Source organism: Salvelinus namaycush, chromosome 5 (genome assembly GCF_016432855.1).
Source record: "Salvelinus namaycush isolate Seneca chromosome 5, SaNama_1.0, whole genome shotgun sequence".
Classification (NCBI taxonomy): domain Eukaryota; kingdom Metazoa; phylum Chordata; class Actinopteri; order Salmoniformes; family Salmonidae; genus Salvelinus; species Salvelinus namaycush.
This window is the reverse complement of record NC_052311.1, coordinates 14832518-14853288: the sequence shown is the minus strand read 5'-3', so window position 1 is coordinate 14853288 and position 20771 is coordinate 14832518. Positions and strand designations below refer to the sequence as shown.

Genomic DNA, 20771 nt, shown 5'->3' with positions numbered 1-20771 from the left:
CCGTAAAGTTCATAGAAACATGTCAAACGATGTTTATATTCAATCCTCAGGTTGTTTTTAGCCTAAATAATCGATAATATTTCAACCGGACAATAACGTCGTCAATATAAAAGGTAAACAAGAAAGGCACTTTCAAACGCGCATGAAAAAGCTCTGTGACACGGCAGGGTCCACTCATTCAGACTGCTCTTACTTCCTCATTTTTCAGAATACAAGCCTGAAACAATTTCTAAAGACTGTTGACATCTAGTGGAAGGCATAGGAACTGCAATTTGAGTCCTAAGTCAATGGATACTGTAATGGCATTGAATAGAAAACTACAAAACCAACAAAAAAAAACGACTTCCCGAATTGATTTTTCTCAGGTTTTCGCCTGCCAAATCAGTTATGTTATACTCACAGACACTATTTTAACAGTTTTGGAAACTTTAGAGTGTTTTCTATCCAAATCTACTAGTTATATGCATATCATATCTTCTGGGCCCGAGAAGCAGGCAGTTTAATTTGGGCATGCTTTCGTCCAAAATTCCAAATGCTGCCCCCTACCCTAGAGAAGATAAGGTTGCAGTGACACATCCATAACCTGAGCAGAAACCAGATTGCATACTAGAGAGAATACTATAGACATCAAGAAAGCCAGTCAGTTGATTATTGACAAGTTTTTCTAACACTTTTGATAAACAGAGCAAAACAGAAATAGGCCTATAACAGTTAGGATCAGCTTGATCTCCCCTTTAAATAAAGGACAAACCGTGACTGCCTTCCAAACAATGGGAACCTCCCCAGAAAGAAGCGACAGGTTAAAAAGGTCAGATAGGCTTGGTGATGATAGGGGCAGCAACCTTAAAGAAGAAAGGGTCTAAACCATCTGACCCAGATGATTTTTTGGGGTCAAGTTTCAGGAGCTCCTCTAGCACCACGGACTCAGTGACTGCCTGCAGGGAGAAACTTTGTAGCAGGGGAAAAAGAGGGAGGAGTATTGGGGATAGTCACATTAAAAGGGGGGAGATGAGAAAATGTTGGACGGGCAAGGAGGCATGGAAGAGTCAAATAGGAGTCCTGACTCAATGAAGTGGTGATTAAAGAGTTCAGCAATGTGCTTCTTGTCAGTAAAAACCACAACAACATTAACAGACATGGGCAGCTGTGAGGAGGGTTTATTCTCCAGGTCTTTAACCGTTTTCCATAACTTCTTGGGGTTAGACCCACAGAGAGAGAACTGCTCCTTAAAGTAACTAACTTTGGCCTTCCGGATAGCCTGAGTGCACTTATTTCTCATTTGCCTGAGAGCCAGCCTGAGTATGCGTGTGCCGAGCCTTTCGCCAAATGCAATTCTTGAGGTGGAGTAACTCTTCAAGATCACGGTCGAACCAGGGGCTGAACCTGTTTGTAATTCTCATTTTCTTCATGGGGCTGTGTTAACAACACCACTGAAAATATCAAAAAAAGGTCCAAGCATCTTCGATAGAGGGGATCAAGCTGATTCTATACCATTTTACAGAGGCCAGTTCATGAAGGAAGGCTTGCTCATTTAAGTTTTTTAGCAAGCGTCTATGACAAATCAGGACAGGTCGTTTCACTGAGCAGCCACGACGAACACAGGCTGTAAAACAGTTTTTACAGTAAAACAGGTCATCACAGAAAGCATCTGACTGATCAGGATTATTTGTGAGGATCACATCAAGAAGAGTAGCCTTTTCTGGGGTTTTGGAGTCATACCTTATGCCAATCCCAAAGTTTATATAACGCTACATTTGCCAATCTGTGCATGTGGAGCATTTCAGACACCTGGTTAGTTAGAAGCTCTGGTGTATGCCCTGATTCCCTCTCTACCTTTACAGTTCAATGTTCACAGAAGGGAATTAGCATGGGTGTTGACAATATTTTGAGGCTGATAGCGCTAGCACTCACTCACCATATGAATCATTTGTTTTGTCACAGACTGAGTAGATGTGGCTCTTGGTGTCAAAGCGGGTTTTAGCACCACATAAGAAGTTATTTACCACAACAACAATGGGTTTCTGTTGAAAAGGCTAAGGAGAAATCACATTGAGGAACCATTTCCAAGAATGCCACTTTGATATCCAGGGCATGTATAAAGCAATTGGTCAGCGTCGGGCAAGGGAACTCAGAGCAATACATCTTCACTCCACTTCAGGCGGGCTGGGAAATGGAAGAGCTGTAGAGGTCATGGCAGATAGGGCTCAGTCAAGTCATACCCACTTAACACACAATGATGATAATTTATTTTGAGGTCTTCAGTTTTCACCAAAGCTTCTGGAAAAACAAAGCTCTGTGTAATCTGGGAGAGAGAAAGAGTAACAAGACCAGGCAGATTGAATCCTCATTCTAATGTGACTCATGGTGCTAACCTCACAGAAGCTGCACCACTCTACAGAGTGAGTCTTGCATCAGGTGTGAGATGGTGAGTCAGCTCTGTAGCACAACAAAGAAGAAGCAGTTTCTTGCCCTTTTGAACTTCAATAATTCAGATCGAGGTTCCATCGCTCCACAACTCTATCCAGTCCCCATGCAGAGAATGCAAAAGTAACTTTGATTGATGACGTTCATGTCACGAGAACAGAATGGTTCAGCCAGGGCTCCTTATTATGTGGGCTCAATGGACTCTGCTGGCTTGGTTCCCTCTCACAAAGCTGCCACATTGTGATCTATGGACAGGCTAATTGCCCTTGATCTTTACTGCCATAATGGCCTCCATGACCTGGTCATTTCCTGTCTCTAAAGGTCGTTTCCCTTCCCGGTTCAATCGTTTCCATCGACACGACTCATAAACCCCGCGGGAGCTGGTGGGAAAATATGTTATGTGTTTTAATGTTATTCGTTTTAACTCTGTTTCCCTCTTTAACCAGACTGCCTAGCAGAAAAAAAGGAAGGCGCAAACAGCTGGGAATGCGTAACTGGCTTGATTCGAGCCAACTGCTCGGCCATGGAAACCCATTTCATTAAGCTTCCGACCAACAGTTATTGTGCTGACGTTGCTTCCAGAGGCAGGTTGGAACTCGGTAGTGAGTGTTGCAACCGAGGTCAGACGATTTTCACGAGCTACGCGCTTTAACACTCGCATTCTGTGAGCTTCTGTAACAGCACAGTTGACCGGGGCAGCTATGGCAGGGCAGAAATTAAACAAACTGGCTTGTTGGAAAGGTGGCACCCTATGACAGTGCCACGTTGAAAGTCACTGAACTCTTCAGTAAGGCCATTCTACTGTCACTGTTTGTCTATGGAGATTGCATGGCTGTGTGCTCAATTTTATACACCTGTCAGCAACGTGTGTGGCTGAAATAGTTGAATACACTAATTTAAAGGGGTGTCCACATACTTTGAGTATATAGTGTATGTTTTTTTTAATTTAACTAGGCAAGTCAGTTAAGAACAAATTCTTATTTACAACGACGGCCTAGGAACAGTGGGTTAACTGCCTTGTTCAGGGGCAGAACGACAGATTTATACCTTGTCAGCTCGGGGATTCGATCTTGCAACCTTTCGGTTACTAGTCCAACGCTCTAACCACTCGGCTACGCTGCCGCCCCATGTTACGTTTGGTATGGTTACATAAGACAGATGGTTGGTCAGGATGGAAGGCATAAATTAAAGTAGGGTGGTTGGTCAGGATGGATGGGTGGATATATAACACGAACATCTAGCAACCCAAAAGTTGTGAGTTCGAATCTCATCACAGACAACTTTAGCATTTTTGCTAAATAACAACTTTTCAACTACTTACTAATTTTGAGCTACTTTGGAACTACTTAGCATGTTAGCTAACCCTTCCCCTAACCTTAACCCTTTAACATAACTCCTAAACTTAACCCTAACCCCTAACGACCTTGCTTGAAGTCGTAACGTACATTTTGCAAATTCATAACATTTTGTACGTTTTTCTAATTCGTAACATATACTAAATGGAGTGCCCGGATTTACGTAAATAATATGAAATGCTCTGAGACCAGGTTGTATCAAGAGCTGCATATATGTGGTCAAAGTGAAGGCTTGAAAACAATATCAAACATTTGAATAAGTAGCCAAAAAATGGAAGTAAAGTACCAGATGGTAGAAATGGAATAGTTTGATCTCAGACAGTTTATTTCTGAATCCAAACAGAGGGTCACAGGTGTCTGATGTTATTTTTTAGGAGGGAGAAAGGTCTAAATACAGACAGTGTTTGCTGGTTATTACAAACAAAGCTACACACACTCTTTGAAAATGGGTTTAAGCAATGCTGTCGGAGTGTACTGTGGATTAGGATTATGACGTGACGAGCTACAAAGGTTAGTGAGGTTGTGCAACAGAAAAGGATAGCTGATTTTGAGTAGGCATAAAGAATGACAGAGGGGGTTTTAATAAGGAAAGAATCCTCTGAGATGATAAATTCCTTTAAGTCCCCATGTAGCTCCCCAATACCATTACAGCTGTCCTGTGTGTGTTTGACCATTAAGGAACAGCAATCCTATCTGAATGACAATCCAACCAGCCACATTGTTTATGTACCCACCAGAGCAGACCCGAACAGAAATAACTCCTTTGGCGACTCAAAGTTGACCTCAGTGCTTTTCCAGCTATATTTCACACATGTTTTGAAGGAGGAAGTAAGTAACATTGTATTTTTCTATACCTATTCCACAATAGGATCATGTATATATTTATAAAATTAAGAAAGCTTAAACAGCTTAGTTCTAATTCAGTGGGAAAAACCCCACAAGGACATTCTCTTCAGTTGGTGGTTTGAGAAAAGGCTGAAATTAGATGGAATTGTTATGTACCTTCTCATCGCCTACATTTTAGATACACAATCCGGTCATTTTTTAGGCCATAATATCAGATAGATTATCCCATTACCACCTCTGTAACTCTAATGATTTCTATGGAGAGGTGAGGACATTCTGCCTTCTACTACATCTCCCCTACATCTACTTTGTGGTCCTCTGTGCATCTCCCCCCCTCCCTCTCCCCCACCCACTCCTTTCCTCTTCTAGCCTACATCCACTCTCCTCTACCTGCCAGTTACACATTGTCTCTCTCTCTCTCTCTCCTCCACACCTGTTAGAGAGGTGTGAACCTGTTCCTTCTCTCTCTGCTCTGTTGTGGACTAATGAGGGCTCTGTGTCTCAGGACGGCTCTCCAAAGGCCTTTGCCAGGTTTTGGCCCAAACAGTATTCTCCCAAGAGGAGCAGTGCTGCCCAGTAACGCCCGTTATATCTCCCCAGAGGAGCAGTGCTGCCCAGTAACGCCCGTTATATCTCCCCAGAGGAGCAGTGCTGCCCAGTAACGCCCGTTATATCTCCCCAGAGGAGCAGTGCTGCCCAGTAACGCCCCAGAGGAGCAGTGCTGCCCAGTAACGCCCGTTATATCTCCCCAGAGGAGCAGTGCTGCCCAGTAACGCCCCAGAGGAGCAGTGCTGCCCAGTAACGCCCATTATATCTTCCCAGAGGAGCAGTGCTGCCCAGTAACGCCCATTATATCTTCCCAGAGGAGCAGTGCTGCCCCGTAATGCCAGTCACATCTCCACACTGGTCTGTTAACCTGCAGCTACATGTCTTGCTACTCAAATCGCTGCCAATCCACATTTATCCATATTGGGTGTCATAACCACTACTTGAAGTTGAGGTTCAGATTTTTTACTGAATGTCCCTTTAAGGCAGAATGGATGAGTACGCATGTACACAACTATACAGAAAAATATATAAAACTATCATGTAGTGTCATCCAGTCTAATGTTGCTCAGTAAGAAATACTGACACCCATATTTACAAGAGCTATCGCTTCCAGCATAAATTGTGATTGATCATTTGGTAAACAGCTTGGGATTTGAATGCGACCAAAAACCATTCTCCTTATCCATTTATAATCACTCATGAATAAATAGATTATACAGAAAGTTGGATAATTAAGCCACTGCATAAACAAATCCATGCTGAGAGTTACGGTTTTATGTAGGGATGTGACAAATTGTAATTTTCTTACATTTAAAAACGGCCACTTAATCAGTTTTCCATTAAAATGATAAAAATGTATAAGATTCCACATTAATTGACAATGCATCTGCCCTGCTGCTAGCAATGGTTTGGGTCTCATGGTGCATCCCTTTCAGTTGGTTCACCATGCACCTGTACTGCCATTACTGGACCTCAATTCAACCTTGCAAAGTTTGCATTTAACTTCTCAAAGAACTGCCATACAGGACTTGGCTTCTGTCGCTTGCCTTTCTCTGCCATTTTCCCAACTGTTAACGACGACGTAGTGGTGGAGAGTCGACTCCAAAAAATGTATTCCTCGACTCTTTGATTGTTGACCATTCACTAGGAATCGACTTCTAAAATGCAGTACTTCCTCGAACACAAACACTTGCATCTTTCATAGCGAGGGACGGAGAGAGGGGAGGGGCACAGTACAGGCAGGTCGGCCAACAGGCAGACAGTCAGAACCATAAACTAGGCCTATCTAGCAGCAATCAAATGCTGTCTCACGATGGAATTCTGTATGTCGCAATTTCTTGGCTTGCAATGTCTCGCACCTTCAGCAAAACAGGGCCTATCATCAATGAATAGGCTATAATATTCTACACAAAACAGACCGAAGACTGAACACACACTCGCATCATTAGCGAAGAGAAAGAGAAGGCAAGCAAGCGCGAAGCTGTATCGCGTTAGTGGAAACCAAGACTGTTCTCAGGGCCAGCAGATGTGACTTTTCACAGCAGGTTAGGATAATTAACGTGGCCATGACAATGACTAGCACTGCCCCTAACGAGAGACCAAGAGGAAGTTAAGTAAACAAGCCCAATCCGCTCCATTAACACGACGACCACAGGCTCTCCTGCCACCCCACCATTAATTATCTGGTCTTACAGGAAGATTAGAGAGAAAACATGAGATAGGGAAAATAACACACAGCTAGAATCTACTGGGCCTCCCCTCTTTAATTACCAACCCAGCAGAAACACAGAGTCCAAACAGAGACTCATGGATCACGCACAGAAGAGCTTCAGTGGCTCTGGTCTGGCTCAGCTTAGACTCTCTCTCTCCCCTCCATTCATCCATCTGTCTCAATCAGCCGAAGAGACAGGCTAGGGGTGGTCTGGTGCTGTTAGCCATCTCAAGTCCAGTGTGTGTGCGCGGCTGGAGGGGAGTGGAGGAGTATGTCTGACTGTGTAGACACCAGCAGAGCAACAGCTGCAGCAGTCCCTCCCTCTTCCCTCCCCTGCGGTGTCCAGGCTGCTGAGAGGGAGGCAGATCTTCAGGAGAAGGCAAACATTTGATTGCAGAAAAGGTGATTAATGTGGGGCTGTCAGTGCGTCAACGGTTTGCATTCACACGGATCCATGACGCAAACACTGTCATAGCATGCACACAGGTACACACACACTAAAGTCAAGATCATCTGAAGCCTTGCCAGGCAGAGTATTGGGGGAATGGTGTAAGGTGGTGTATGGAGAGCTGAGCTGTGTGAATACTGATGCACCACTGAGTTGGGGATGTGGAGCCATGAAGTGCTCTGAAAGTTTGGTAATGGCTCACATCAACACCATTATCCCAGAAACCCTACACCCACTCCTATTTGCATACCGCCCAAACAGATCCACAGATGATGCAATCTCTATTGCACTATTGCACTCCACACTACCCTTTCCCACCAGGACAAAAGTAACACTTATGTGAGAGTGCTATTCATTGACTACAGCTCAGCGTTCAACACCATAGTACCCTCAAAGCTAATCACTAAGCTAAGAACCCTGGGACTAAACACCTCCCTCTGCAACTGGATCCTGGACTTCCTGACGGGCCGCCCCCAGGTGGTGAGGGTGGGTAGCAACACATATGCCACGCTGATCCTCAACACTGGAGCTCCCCAAGGGTGCGTGCTCAGTCCCCTCCTGTACTCCCTGTTCACCCACGACTGCATGGCCAACACCATCATTAAGTTTGCAGACGACACAACAGTGGTAGGCCTGATCACCGACAACGAAGAGACAGCCTATAGGGAGGAGGTCAGAGACCTGGCCGGGTGGTGCCAGAATAACCTATCCCTCAACGTAACCAAGACTAAGAAGATGATTGTGGACTACAGGAAAAGGATGACCGAGCACGCCCCCATTCTCATTGACGGGGCTGTAGTGGAGCAGGTTGAGCGCTTCAAGTTCCTTGGTGTCCACATCAACAACAAACTAGAATGGTCCAAACACACCAAGACAGCCGTGAAGAGGGCACGACAAAGCCTATTCCCCCTCAGGAAACTAAAAAGATTTGGTATGGGTCCTGAGATCCTCAAAAGGTTCTACAGCAGCAACTTATTTTTCACTGTCTTTTTACTGTTTTATTTCTTTATTTACCTATTGTTCACCTAATACCTTTTTTGCACTATTGGTTACAGCCTGTAAGTAAGCATTTCAGTGTAAGGTCTACACCTGTTGTATTTGGCGCACGTGACAAATATACTTTGATTTCATTTGATATTATCTAGGCCTAATTCTTACAAGAAAACCATTGCATAGTTAAACAGACATTATCCTTTAAAACTGAGAAGATGCATTCATATGTAGCTTACTATATTGTAATGCTCAAAGTTCAGTTATGGCTGAGGGATATAATCAAGACCTAAGAACTCTGTTATAAAACAGTGATGTTGAGTGAGATGGAGGATTAGTTTGTATGAACAGAGATTGCATGACCCTCTATATGGAACAAATCCTGCTAGAATTAGGGGTTGCTTTGTTTTTTCATCAGCATCCTACATCTCTCCAATCAGACGGCTCCGTGCCCCCCAGTGTCATCACCAGTCTCAGACAGCCTTTGCCACCCGTCTCCATCAGGCAGGCTCTTTCTCTGTTGTTTACCCTTTAAATCAGCACCGTCACGCTACAGTGGCCTTCAGGGACATTTATCATATAGCTGTTAGCCACATCTGGCCCAGCAAAGATAGTAGCACATCTGGCCCAGCAAAGATAGTAGGCCAGAGTATGAGGTAATGCCCATGGTGTAAAGTAACTAAGTAAAAATACTTTGAACTACTAAGAAATTTTTTGGGGTATCTGTACTTTATATTTGACAACTTTTACTTCCATAAATCTTACATTTTTAAAGACTGCTGTCTGGTTTTTTAATGGTTTGGGCTAGGCCCTTTAGTTCCAGTGAAGGGAAATCTTAACACAAAAGCATACAATGACATACTAGAGGACTCTGTGCTTCCTAACTTCGTGGCAACAGTTTGGGGAAGGCCCTTTACTGTTTCAGCATGACAGTGCACCCGTGCACAAAGTGAGGTCCATACAGAAATGGTTTGTCGAGATCGGTGTGGAAGAACTTGACTGGCCTGCACAGAGCCCTGACCTCAACCCCATCAAACAACTTTGGGATGAATTGGAATGCCGACTGCGAGCCAGGCTTAATCGCCCATGAATGTGTGCAAGACATCATGAAAACAGTTGATCATCAAGGTATTTTGGAGTGCAATGTTCAACCCAGTGTCCAAAAAGGGTCTCTGTTGAAGGTTATGGGTCTTCCAGCAGGAGGACAACCCCAAGAACACATCAAAAGCACAAGGGAATGCTTCAAGAAGAAACTCTGGACTGTTCTGCCAGCGAAGAGTCCAGATCTGAATCACATCTTTAAGCTATGGTGAGAGCTGAAAACAGCAGTTGGTGGAGGGCACCACACAAATATTGAAGAATTAGAGCAGTTGGCTGGTGAAGGGTGGGCCAAATTGCCAGTAGAAAGGTGCAGAAAGCTCATTGATGGCTACAAGAAACATTTGTTACCTTGGCCAAAAGTTGTACTAGCTCCAGGGTGCCAATAATTTTGTTCTTAAATTACTTGCCTAGTTAAATAAAGGCAAATAAAAAATATTTTTGTAAATGCCATTTGCCTATATTTTCTCAATTTAAATTATAAACTTAAGTTTACAAAAATAAACGTGGTTCTGCAATGTTGAAAATCCAATATGCTGTGAAAACCAAAAGTTGTATTCAATTTCAAATTATTTGAGAAGAAATAGGAAAAAATGTAATAAAAGTGAAAGGGTGCCAATATATTTCACAGGCGATGTATAAATAAAGACCTGCATTAAAACAGAATCATTCTAAAACAAGGGTCTGGGGAGTCCATCTTCAGAGCAGTTATTTTCCTTTAATGATAAGAGGAGAGGATCCTGCAGGGCTCTGTGTCTCAGAGATAGTCAAAGGCTATTTCAGACAACGGCTCCACAGCAGAGACTAACGGCCCAGGATGCTGAAGGACTGCCTGGTGGCTCTGCTGCCTCCGGGCAAACAGAATGGGGTCTGTTAAAGGTTCCCAGAACGATTCATTAGGTTGTGGGGGTGTGATATGGGAACTGGGGGTTGCCTGTTGGTTCTGCTGGCTGGGCTGGGCTGAGCTGCATTGCTCTGTGGTACTCCTGGAGCCTGGCCCAGTCCTGTCTGTCTCACTGCAGCTGCTGGTCAGTGAGCACGCTAACAGACTAAAGCTAACAAGCCAGGAGAGGAGGAACAGATTTCATCCAGCATATGGAGGCTCACCAGGGCCCAAAATAAGCAGACCGCTGCAGATGCCCTCTGTACCTACAGAAAACAATTAATCCTCACTGTTCTCTGCCTCACTGACTACTGTCTTGTACTATTGGGGGCAGGAAATAGAGAGCGGAGGAGATGGGGAGGGAAAAAGAGGGAGAAAAATGGATGATAGATTAGGTTCAGAGAGCATTAATTTGTTGCTCTGATGTAGGAGAAAAGAGTTGTGTAAAAATGAAGGCACAGCGATGTTCTTTGGCTTTTCACCCAGCCCACGCACTTTTCTCCAGTGACCTGTCCATGACTCTGGAAGACTCATATTTCTATTAGCTGGAAATAAAAGCCTTTATTAAAAGAGAAGGAAACAGACACACCAGAAGAGGTTTATAGAGACATGAGTTGCACACAAAGAAAAGAGAGAAGGAAATAGGGAGTGAATGGCAAAAATATAGGGGTTCAGAGAGGAGAGGAGCAGAGAGGAGCAGAGAGGCAGAGATGAGCTGATCCTCTCCCACTGAGCTGCTTCAGACACACTGACCTCTTCTTTCATTCCAGAGGGAAGGAAGGTGTAGCAGATGACTAAAACACGGTCCATCTCTCTGTTACAAGCTTACAGAACTTGTCTTCACTCCTTATAAAGGTCAAGACTTTCTAAGCAATTCATGTCCAGGAAACATATGAATCACTTTCAGTTCAGTTGAGATGACAAAGTGTTCCAAAAATGAACCCGCGTTTGAAGTGGGCCTACAAACTAAAGAATCTGACAGAAATACAGGAACTAAAACTGCCTCATTTCAGATTAGCCAAACACTTCTAATAGGAAGACTTAGTTTGCATAGAGGGCAGGTGCTCTGTCATTGACAGATGAAGAGTAGTGCTTGATTCGTTGGGTTGAGTTCCAGTGTGGTTCATTCATAACAAGCAACGTTTCCTCTCTAACAGCTCTTCTGAGGCCCCCCACTACCTCAAAATGCCCGACAGCCTCCCCCACCAGACCCTGAAATACAGCCCATAAAGCCGTGGGTCCACTATAAACCCAGAGCCGTCAGCTGATTTGTGGATCCAATTACCTTCCCTCTGTAATGGCTGTGTTCAGTGCCATGATGTTAAGTTAGTGGTTGTCAGCATCTGTCCGGGGGGCTTTAACCTCCACAGAGAACAGCAGAACCTCGGAAAACCTCAGTACAGCACTCCAGGAGGATCCTCCTAAAACCCCTCAGTACAGCACTCCAGGAGGATCCTCCTAAAACCCCTCAGTACAGCACCCCAGGAGGATCCTCCTAAAACCCCTCAGTACAGCACCCCAGGAGGATACTCCTAAAACCCCTCAGTACAGCACCCCAGGAGGATCATCCTAAAACCCCTCAGTACAGCACCCCAGGAGGATACTCCTAAAACCCCTCAGTACAGCACCCCAGGAGGATCATCCTAAAACCCCTCAGTACAGCACTCCAGGAGGATCCTCCTAAAACCCCTCAGTACAGCACCCCAGGAGGATCCTCCTAAAACCCCTCAGTACAGCACTCCAGGAGGATCCTCCTAAAACCCCTCAGTACAGCACCCCAGGAGGATACTCCTAAAACCCCTCAGTACAGCACCCCAGGAGGATACTCCTAAAACCCCTCAGTACAGCACTCCAGGAGGATCCTCCTAAAACCCCTCAGTACAGCACTCCAGGAGGATCCTCCTAAAACCCCTCAGTACAGCACCCCAAGAAAATCCTCCTAAAATGTGTGCTGTTGGGGATACTCGAGGACCGGAATTGGGAACCACTGGCCTAACAGATACAACACAGAACACAAAGAAAGGGACTCCACATCACAGCTAGTCAGAAAACTCCTGTTAGGCTTTCTGAAGAAATACCACAGTTTTCAAAACAGTACTAGGACCACAAAAGATCAACTAAAAGAGAGGATGAACTAATGATGACATAGCAATGAGAACTGTATTGAGAGTTGTACACAGGTAAACAAATGACAGTTGTGAACTAGACAAGAGTATACAAGCTAAACAAATGCAAAGCTCAAGTCTATACAAAACCAAAACGTTCAATCTGCAATTAATAAATGTAACTAACGATGACATAGAAGTTAGAACTTCACCGGCAGTTTTCTACAAATAAAATGGAGTTTGAGTATGTATTGTGCAGAACAGATTACATCTAGCACTCATAAATGGAGAGATCAATGATGACATTTTAGAACTGAAATAATGAGCTGTCCTCAACTCAACTGTAGTATATCTACAATATTGCACAAGTGGCTATAAATGGTAAGAGACATGATCAGGCTGGTTGTGATCTAAAGAGTTGTCCTCAGCTCAATTCTTCAGTCAGAAACAGGCCAGGGGAGGTCCGAACTTGACCTCAAGCATCCTGCTGACCTCAACATGCATTTCACTGGTCTAAAATAGATATGGCAATAAACCAGGCAACCAAATGAAAGCTACATACTGTTCTCATCCCTTGAAAAGTTATACCTGTGTTGCATCACTTCCCCATAAATGCTGACCTCTCATTCTTCAAGAAGAGAAAAAAGTAGCTGAACAAACGTTAGTCTGTAAAATGTGTTAATTCAGTAAAGGCAACCCATTATTAACCGAGCTGGGTGCAGTAAACAGGCAAGTACAGGCCTTACATTGAGCTCCTGTTGCCTTCAATCAAACACAGAGGCCTTCATAGCTTCTCCAAATGTATGAATTTGGACTTTTTCAATGTTCATGAAAGACTCTTCACAGTGGGGGTAGGTAGACGTGTGTTAACGCCAAATAAGATTCAACGCAAATACCTTCTGAAGCAAATGGAAAACTACCGGGCACTAGAGTTCTGTGGTTCACTCTCGTCTGAACATTCACAGAGCAGTGAGGTAAGCAGAACCTTTGATGTAAATGTGTTCTAAGTCTTGTTTGCTAACAGTTCATGGAGACAAATGATTTCCCAAAGGAAAATAAAGAGAGCGAGATGTCCTTCATTCAATGCCACAACGCCCCTGTAAACTGAACACATCCTGAGAGCGTCTCTGCTATTCTATTAATAACGCATTCTGGTTCATGATGCAGCCATTTTTCCGGTGCCATTTTGTTTTTCATTACTTTCCATTTTTTTCCTGAGAGCTTTTTCTCCCTTCTAAACCAGGGGCCATAGAGATCTAGGCTCTCCATCTCTATTACTGTAGAATGATGGCTGCTTTCCAGATAGGCAATCTCAGTGGACAACTCAGTTCCATGGACCTAAACACTGAACCACAACCTCCGCTTCCTCCTTGCTCTATGTTCAACATGTCAATGTGATGAGACAAGTACAGGTCAAGAGGATTAAAAAAGGTACAATGCAGCCATTTCTAACTCGATATTAAATAATTTCTCAGAATTAAGTACCTTACTGTGATTAAGTTCAATTAAAATGGTGAAAAAGATACAAAAATAGCTTCTTAGCAAAGAGCACTTTCTTAAGCAATTTTGTTAGGACTGTCTGAGGAGTGGTCTAAGTGGGGAGGGGAAAACTGAAAACTAGCTGTTATTGGCAAAGAAGTTTGGAAGCCACTTTCTTTTTGGTCTATTGACTATTTTACAACCTGCTGATGTCACCATGGAAGGCCAAAACCAAAACAGGCTGAAATTCCAGGGAATCATCTTCATTTTTACAATTTCATTGTCTTATTCCAACCGCAGTGTGGAAATATATATAACACACAGGAACATCTATTTGACTGCACTTGGCCTTTAAATCTGTGCTATGCTCCACAATATATTACTCACTACTAAATGAGCATGCATAATTATGGCAATTCGTCATTCGTCAAACAGATAATACTCATGCAAAATGCAACCTTTATGTAAAAAAAATGATTTGGTTGCACACACATTAGTAAAGAATAGGTGATTTTTTCCCCTTATGATCTGTATTTAGCCAGCAGTTATATGCGAGTAGCTTCTCAGAGTCAGTGGCGGATACACAGGCGCACTCAGAGATGGAGTGTCTTGCACCCCTCTGGTGATCCATCATGACATGTGCTGTGCTACTTCAAATTGTTTTTCCTGGCAGTGTTGGGAAGGGAAAAGTGCATGAGCAACAACAACAACTTGGGTTCACTTTATCTCTGGAGAGACCACTGAAAAAGAAGCCAGTGCAGAATAAAAACATTCCAAAACATGCATCCTGTTTGCAACAAAGCACTAAAGTAATACTGCATAAAATATGGCAAATCAATCCACTTCTTGTCCCGAATACAACGTGTTATGTTTGGGGCAAATCCAATACAACACATTACTGAGTACCACTCCCCATATTTTCAAGCATAGTGGTGGCTGCATGATGTTATGGGTATGCTTGTAATCGTTAAGGACTGGGGAGTTAAGGAGTGAATGGGAGTCAATTGGATGCTAGATCAAAAATCCAACATAAGCATTTTGTCAAAAAGAATTACAATACTACAAAATGTTTCAGAGATGAGATACTTTTGAGGAAAATAGGCAGGTTTCTCAACTCGTACCCAGAATTTGAGAAGGGTTGCGTGTCGATTAGCTTAGAAACCGTGTGATGCAGGATGACAATGTGAAGTGATTGGCCGACAGTCTGCTGTGTGGGGCATTATACATTTCTACATTCATTGCCCAATGGGATTCCAAACTCCTCCTTTCTATAATATCTCGGAGTAGACACTGCAAGGCCCCTCCGCCTGCTAGAGTGGCAGCTCTCTCCCTCGCACTTTATCAGCTCTAGTTAATAAAAAAGGTAGCTTACAAAGTGAATTTTCTGCTGCTTCCCTCACTCGGATTGGACTAGGTCTGGATCAAACCAGGTTTACCTGTATATTAAATAAATGTATGCATATAGGGTCCGGGTGGAAAAACCACAGGTCCATTTCGGAACACATCATACATTTGGACCTGCGAAGACCACTACTTAAGAGGCCAAACATAACCCCATTCACAAAAGAAAACGTCACAGAAGCTGGACCAAAAATAGGGTGTTTTTGAGTTGTGTGTCTTTTGCCAAATAAACAAAAATTAACTACTGTTGGCATTTCATTTTCCTGCTGTACCGTAACCGAACCCAAAACCGCAATAAGTACCGAACCATGGGATTGGTGAACCATTACAACCCTAATAGAGATACAGAGCGATTCCATTGGAGCAGAGAAGATGATCCTCCCTGGTGAAAAGTTAATCTTCCTCCATCCTCCTCTCCTCTGTGAGACCATCAGTAAGGTTTTAAACTATAGCTATACAGCCTCAATTCTGCCTTATTCAATAGCAATACGTCTCTATCCCACTAACCCTACTGCAGAGACCTGAGCCCAAATCTGGGGCTCAAAGTGCTTGAGTACAGAGGCCTCCCTCAATCAGGTGGTTTGTGCTCCACAGAGCCCCAGAGTTGATCCTGAGACGTTCCCTTCCCAGACAGACATGCCGCTCCCTCCACTGCTTTAGACCAGACGAGTGGCTGGCTGACTGCTGCTGCTCTCAGGGATCTGACTGCCACACACTCCTACACACCCTTCAACTGAACCAATTCCAGAAACCCAGTTATCTCCTGAACCGCTCATCTGGAATAGCCTGGCCCACACGGCTGAACAATCAGGCCGACCCAGATGGGTTTTCTACCTGACACAGACATCGGAACAAAGGAAGTAAAACAACAACTATTACACCAGCAACCGACAGATTAAGCAAGAGTGGTGAGGCATTGATAGAATCTTAATTACGTTATTACAACAAAATCTACAACATCGGCTCAACAGATGGGGAAGGGTTCAATGGGTGATATCACCACAATAATATACTTCTGGCACCCCTCGAGAAACAAGAACTTTGAAAAACAAATGAAGTGTCCAGTAAAAATGTATTACTGAAACCAACACACATTTTTCCCATTGGGTGCTTTGAAACTTTGCTATGATGCTTGGAAATTGGTCTTTTGATGATGGTTTCTGGAAGGTCAAATAAGTTCACTGTGATATGTTTAAGTGTACGCTACTGAGCAGTAGGTGGGTAGTCCAAGGATTGGGATGCTATCTCCACACTAGTTAGATGACGCTCAATCCATTAAATCAGAAAACGAACATTACTTTAACAGCACCTGCTGAAATTGAATTTTACTTTTATCGTTTCCATATTTACATCTCATTTCCACTGGGAGTTGAAACTGGCAGAGAGGATGAATATCTAACTACTCTCATCACATAGTAAAATGGCCTCCTCCGACAGGAAACACAACAAAGTGTAAAAATAGTCCTCAGATCGCTTACCCAGCAGGGCACAAAACAGTGAGAGTCTCCTTATCAGGGATAGAGCAAGGTTTGTTGCATTAGCAATGATCAGTTACACCGTTCCTCAGCCCTAGATACCACATCTTTCAATTAGCCAATCCACAGAGCTGGAGAAGTGTAAAATCTGCATACTTGTCCACCGTGAGGAGAGCAGTATGAAAACAAGAAACTCAGTTACAGAAAACACCGGAAAGGCAGCCTTATATATTATTTGCTTTCTAATATAGGAGGCCGGGTGCATTCAAATGAGCTTTGGATCAGGGAAGTATTGCAAATATGGCAAATCCCTATGCTTAGACTTTCTAATTAGTAATATAAACAAATTCAGACAGAGTACTATCTCACTTGACTAGCCTACCCCCTAAAAGAGGTAATTGTTGGTCAGCGTAATCAATTTGATGTAATAACAGTTGAATTGTATGTCAAATAAAAATTCAGACAACAATAAAATACATTACTTTGCAATTAAATAATGAACTTGACCAGTTTTCTAAGACCGAACACAATCTCTCAAAGTCTTCAGAGCAGAGAGAGATTCATCAGGCTAAAACACTTTAAAGTCTTGACCTTGGGGGGAATGCCAGTTTAAAAGCTTCTCTAGGTAGGTCCATTATCAGGCTGAGGTGGAAGTTAGGGGAAATAGAATAAAGATGTTGATGGAAAGAGGAGGAATTGCTTCTGACAATCAATTATTAAAACAATGGTCACTGATTTGATGGAACGCTGATATGATTATTGAGTAGAGTCTGGGGTTCTTTCTAGAGTGGAAACCCACCTGTCTCTGAGATGCATCTGGTAGAGACTCCTAAGGGACCAAATAGAGTAGCTGGAACACCTTAGAGTTCATAATGAACTACTTGGCAGTGGGGCAGACCATTAATCCTACTACTCCCTCTACAACATGGCGGCAAAAACTAGCAAATAGCCAGTAGCCACAAATCTGACAGGGAATGAGGCTTGTATCTATAGCAACTCAGTATCTGGGATTTCAGTAACCCTGAAAGAGCCCATCTCTTTTTGGGGCCTCTAGGCCCTCCTGAAGGAACCATAACAAGGTTAGCAGATCTGTGCTTTACACCCCTTTAGCAGTGTACACCCCTGAAACCCCTTTACCAAAAGACTGCCAGAGGTATCCACAGAGAAAACGCTTTCTTTATTTCTGACTCAGATTTCATTATGCTGATTCTCTTTCCCCAAAGCCATGGCTCCACTTTCTGCTGAATCGTTAGCAAAACTGAACCTCAGTCTCCACATTAAAAAACGACAATTTTCCAAAGCTACCAAATGTCCTCATTTTACACGGTTTCTCTCTGCATTCAGTATTCCCCTCATTTATTCCACAGCACCATTATCCTGGGGCCACAGTGAACTCAAATCACAAAGATCCTTCTGAAACATTGCTCCTCAAATCTATATTGCTCCCTCCATTTCTCTCCTTCTCCCTCCATTATGAGGAATCTACAGATGCCCTCTCCATTGATCTGTGGGGAGCTGTACAGTGTGAAGGTAAATGTCTGTCAGAGTGCATGGTGGACCTTTTCTTCATCATGGTTGGCCCTGTTGAAAGCGAGCAATCAACCTTGATTCATTTAGATGCTCATTAAATGTTTGTGCCCCTGGCCATGGAAAGAAAAGTGGGAGCAAGTATGCAATATTCCAGAGCCATTTTGTCACCATAGCTGAATTGAAAGTATGGCACAGAGAAACAAAATATTGCTTATGTCAGGTGAAGTCAATTACTTAGGGGAGAAAGCTAAACTCATACTTAATGCACAGCATCAGCATCATTCCCCTACAGAAAACGCATAGGCTGTGTTGTGTTTATAGCCGTTCTCCTTTTCAGCATTCATACTGTATGCTTACCACTCTGGTCTCTGAGTTGATGGGCCCAGGGAACTCGGCAATTATGAACACTTATCAAACATTGGATGGCTGTGAGAGATGGAGTAAATTCTCCATGGTCAGAAACAGCAGAGGCTAAAAAGTCTTAAGATGCAGAGTCAGAGTGCAAGAGAAGCAGAGTAAAAGTCCCTTTTCTAGGGAGTTTTTCCTAGCCACCGTGCTTCTACACCTGCATTGCTTGCTGTTTGGGGTTTTAGGCTGGGTTTCTGTACAGCACTTTGAGATATCAGCTGATGTACAAAAGGCTATATAAATACATTTGATTTGATTTGAGTAAGCAGGTTAATTTGAAGGCTCAATTTGCTTCTCCTGTAATTACACTGACTGTGGAAAACGTTCCATATACCAGCAGCTATTTATATATCACGAGTAAATAAGTGAATAAATGAGAAGGAAATCTGAAAGAAGCCAGTGTGCAAAACCAGTGCAAAGTGCACACGCTCACCATATATTTGAATGACTTTTGCGCACAACGGCATATTCTCAAAAACAGATAGATGAAGACAGTAGCCTATTTTCAGTTCGCTACTGGTGACGTATTATTTTCAAGACAGATTTAAAAAGCAACCATGGTCATTAACTAAATGAAACAAGAAAACAGTCTTCGAAAACAAGAAAACAATAACGGAACTGACCAGTGTTATATTTCAGAACAGTTCCAAAGATAGAGCATTTGGGAGGACGCTTATCAACTTTACTCAAAATGCATTGTAAAAAATAAGCTAAATGAAATCAATAGACATTCTACAAGGGTTACACAATTTAATCCAGCTAGGCTTACATCAATTTGTGAAATAAAATGTTAACGAGGAGTAGTCTTTTTTTGTCTCATCGAAACCGACTAGGCTCATGAACAGCAGGTATAACAAAGTGACGCAAAGACCTCTACTTGGTCACTGTCGTTAAGATGTTCGCATGTTGCTTCCGTCAGTAATATACTTAATGGACCTGCAGTAATCAAATACCTAGTCCTCCTCGAAATTCGTCTACAACGTGCATTCATTCATTCTACGATTGAGATAACAGCCATATAGAAGGCGGCAAAACTCCCCGAACATAACAGAGCGAGAGGAGCAGACAAGAGCTGGTATTATGTAATACTGTAACAAAATGAATACACGTTAGATCTTACCTCTATACTGCAAGAGAAACATTGTTTACAGTCCGTACAGCAGAGGATGGTGAGCCCTCGTCGCCTACTGCAACGCGAATCGTCAAGAATATAAATCCGTTGGATTGAGAGAAAGGGAGTTTGTTCTCCAGTCCGTTTCGCTCTGCAGACTGGGCTGTAGCGCGAGAATGAGGGAGGGTCTTGCAGCTCGCAGAGCCTCGCACTCATATAAACCACATTCCCGAATACATGTAACCTACGTTTACAAGTGAACAAAGTATAGCCTGCCAGATGGTACCCGCAAGGGTGTATTACTGAGAGTGCGCAAAGGGCACCAGTGATATGCTCAAGAATATGTCAATCCCGTTTTCCCACAGCTGACAAAATACTGTAGGCTACAGTTTGTCGGTGTCCGCAAAGGCGGACCAGTTAAAGGGACTCTGCAGGGCCATTGACAAATCATCATGGGTTCTGATATCAATAGGTTTTGTTGTTAAACCCGGAGTATTACATTGTACAAATCTAAAAGTAGCATTTTTATTATGGGAAAACATGTTAAATTACAATAGTAATTAACCTTGAGTTGCTATAGAAGAGTGAGCTTGTGTGTAGGGTAGGTTATCTTCTAAATGTAATCTGTTAGTTACCTGTTCAAAATGGTAAATAAGTAACATCATTTTTGGAGTACACAAACTCAGTAAGGTAATCTGATTACTTTGCTACTTTTAGATTACTTTCCCTTTAAGAGGGATTAAAATATAAAACATGAATATTACCAATTTAACAAAATCTATTACAGGATAAATCAATGTTAGAGTTTACATAGCTGGCCATAAATGGATGTTGCATTTTACTGTATGGTTTGGTTATGTAGGCTTCTTCTAATCCATTGGTTTGGTTATGTAGGCTTCTTCTAATCCATTGGTTTGGTTATGTAGGCTTCTTCTAATCCATTGGTTTGGTTATGTAG

General features: G+C 43.0%; 1 protein-coding gene across 4 annotated transcripts in view; it reads right to left on the bottom strand.

The window, feature by feature from the left end:
* Positions 1-20771, bottom strand: part of enox2 (ecto-NOX disulfide-thiol exchanger 2) — a 281078-nt gene that overhangs the window by 175148 nt on the left and 85159 nt on the right. Inside the window, exon 1 of one of the 4 annotated variants that reach the window (XM_038993635.1) lies at positions 19823-19956. The exons of the other annotated variants lie outside the window; for them this stretch is intronic. Within the exon in view, the coding sequence (XP_038849563.1) occupies positions 19823-19844 (22 nt within the window). The 5' untranslated portion in view covers positions 19845-19956. Of the gene's footprint in view, positions 1-19822; positions 19957-20771 lie in introns of those variants that run through there. 4 annotated transcript variants of the gene reach the window in all.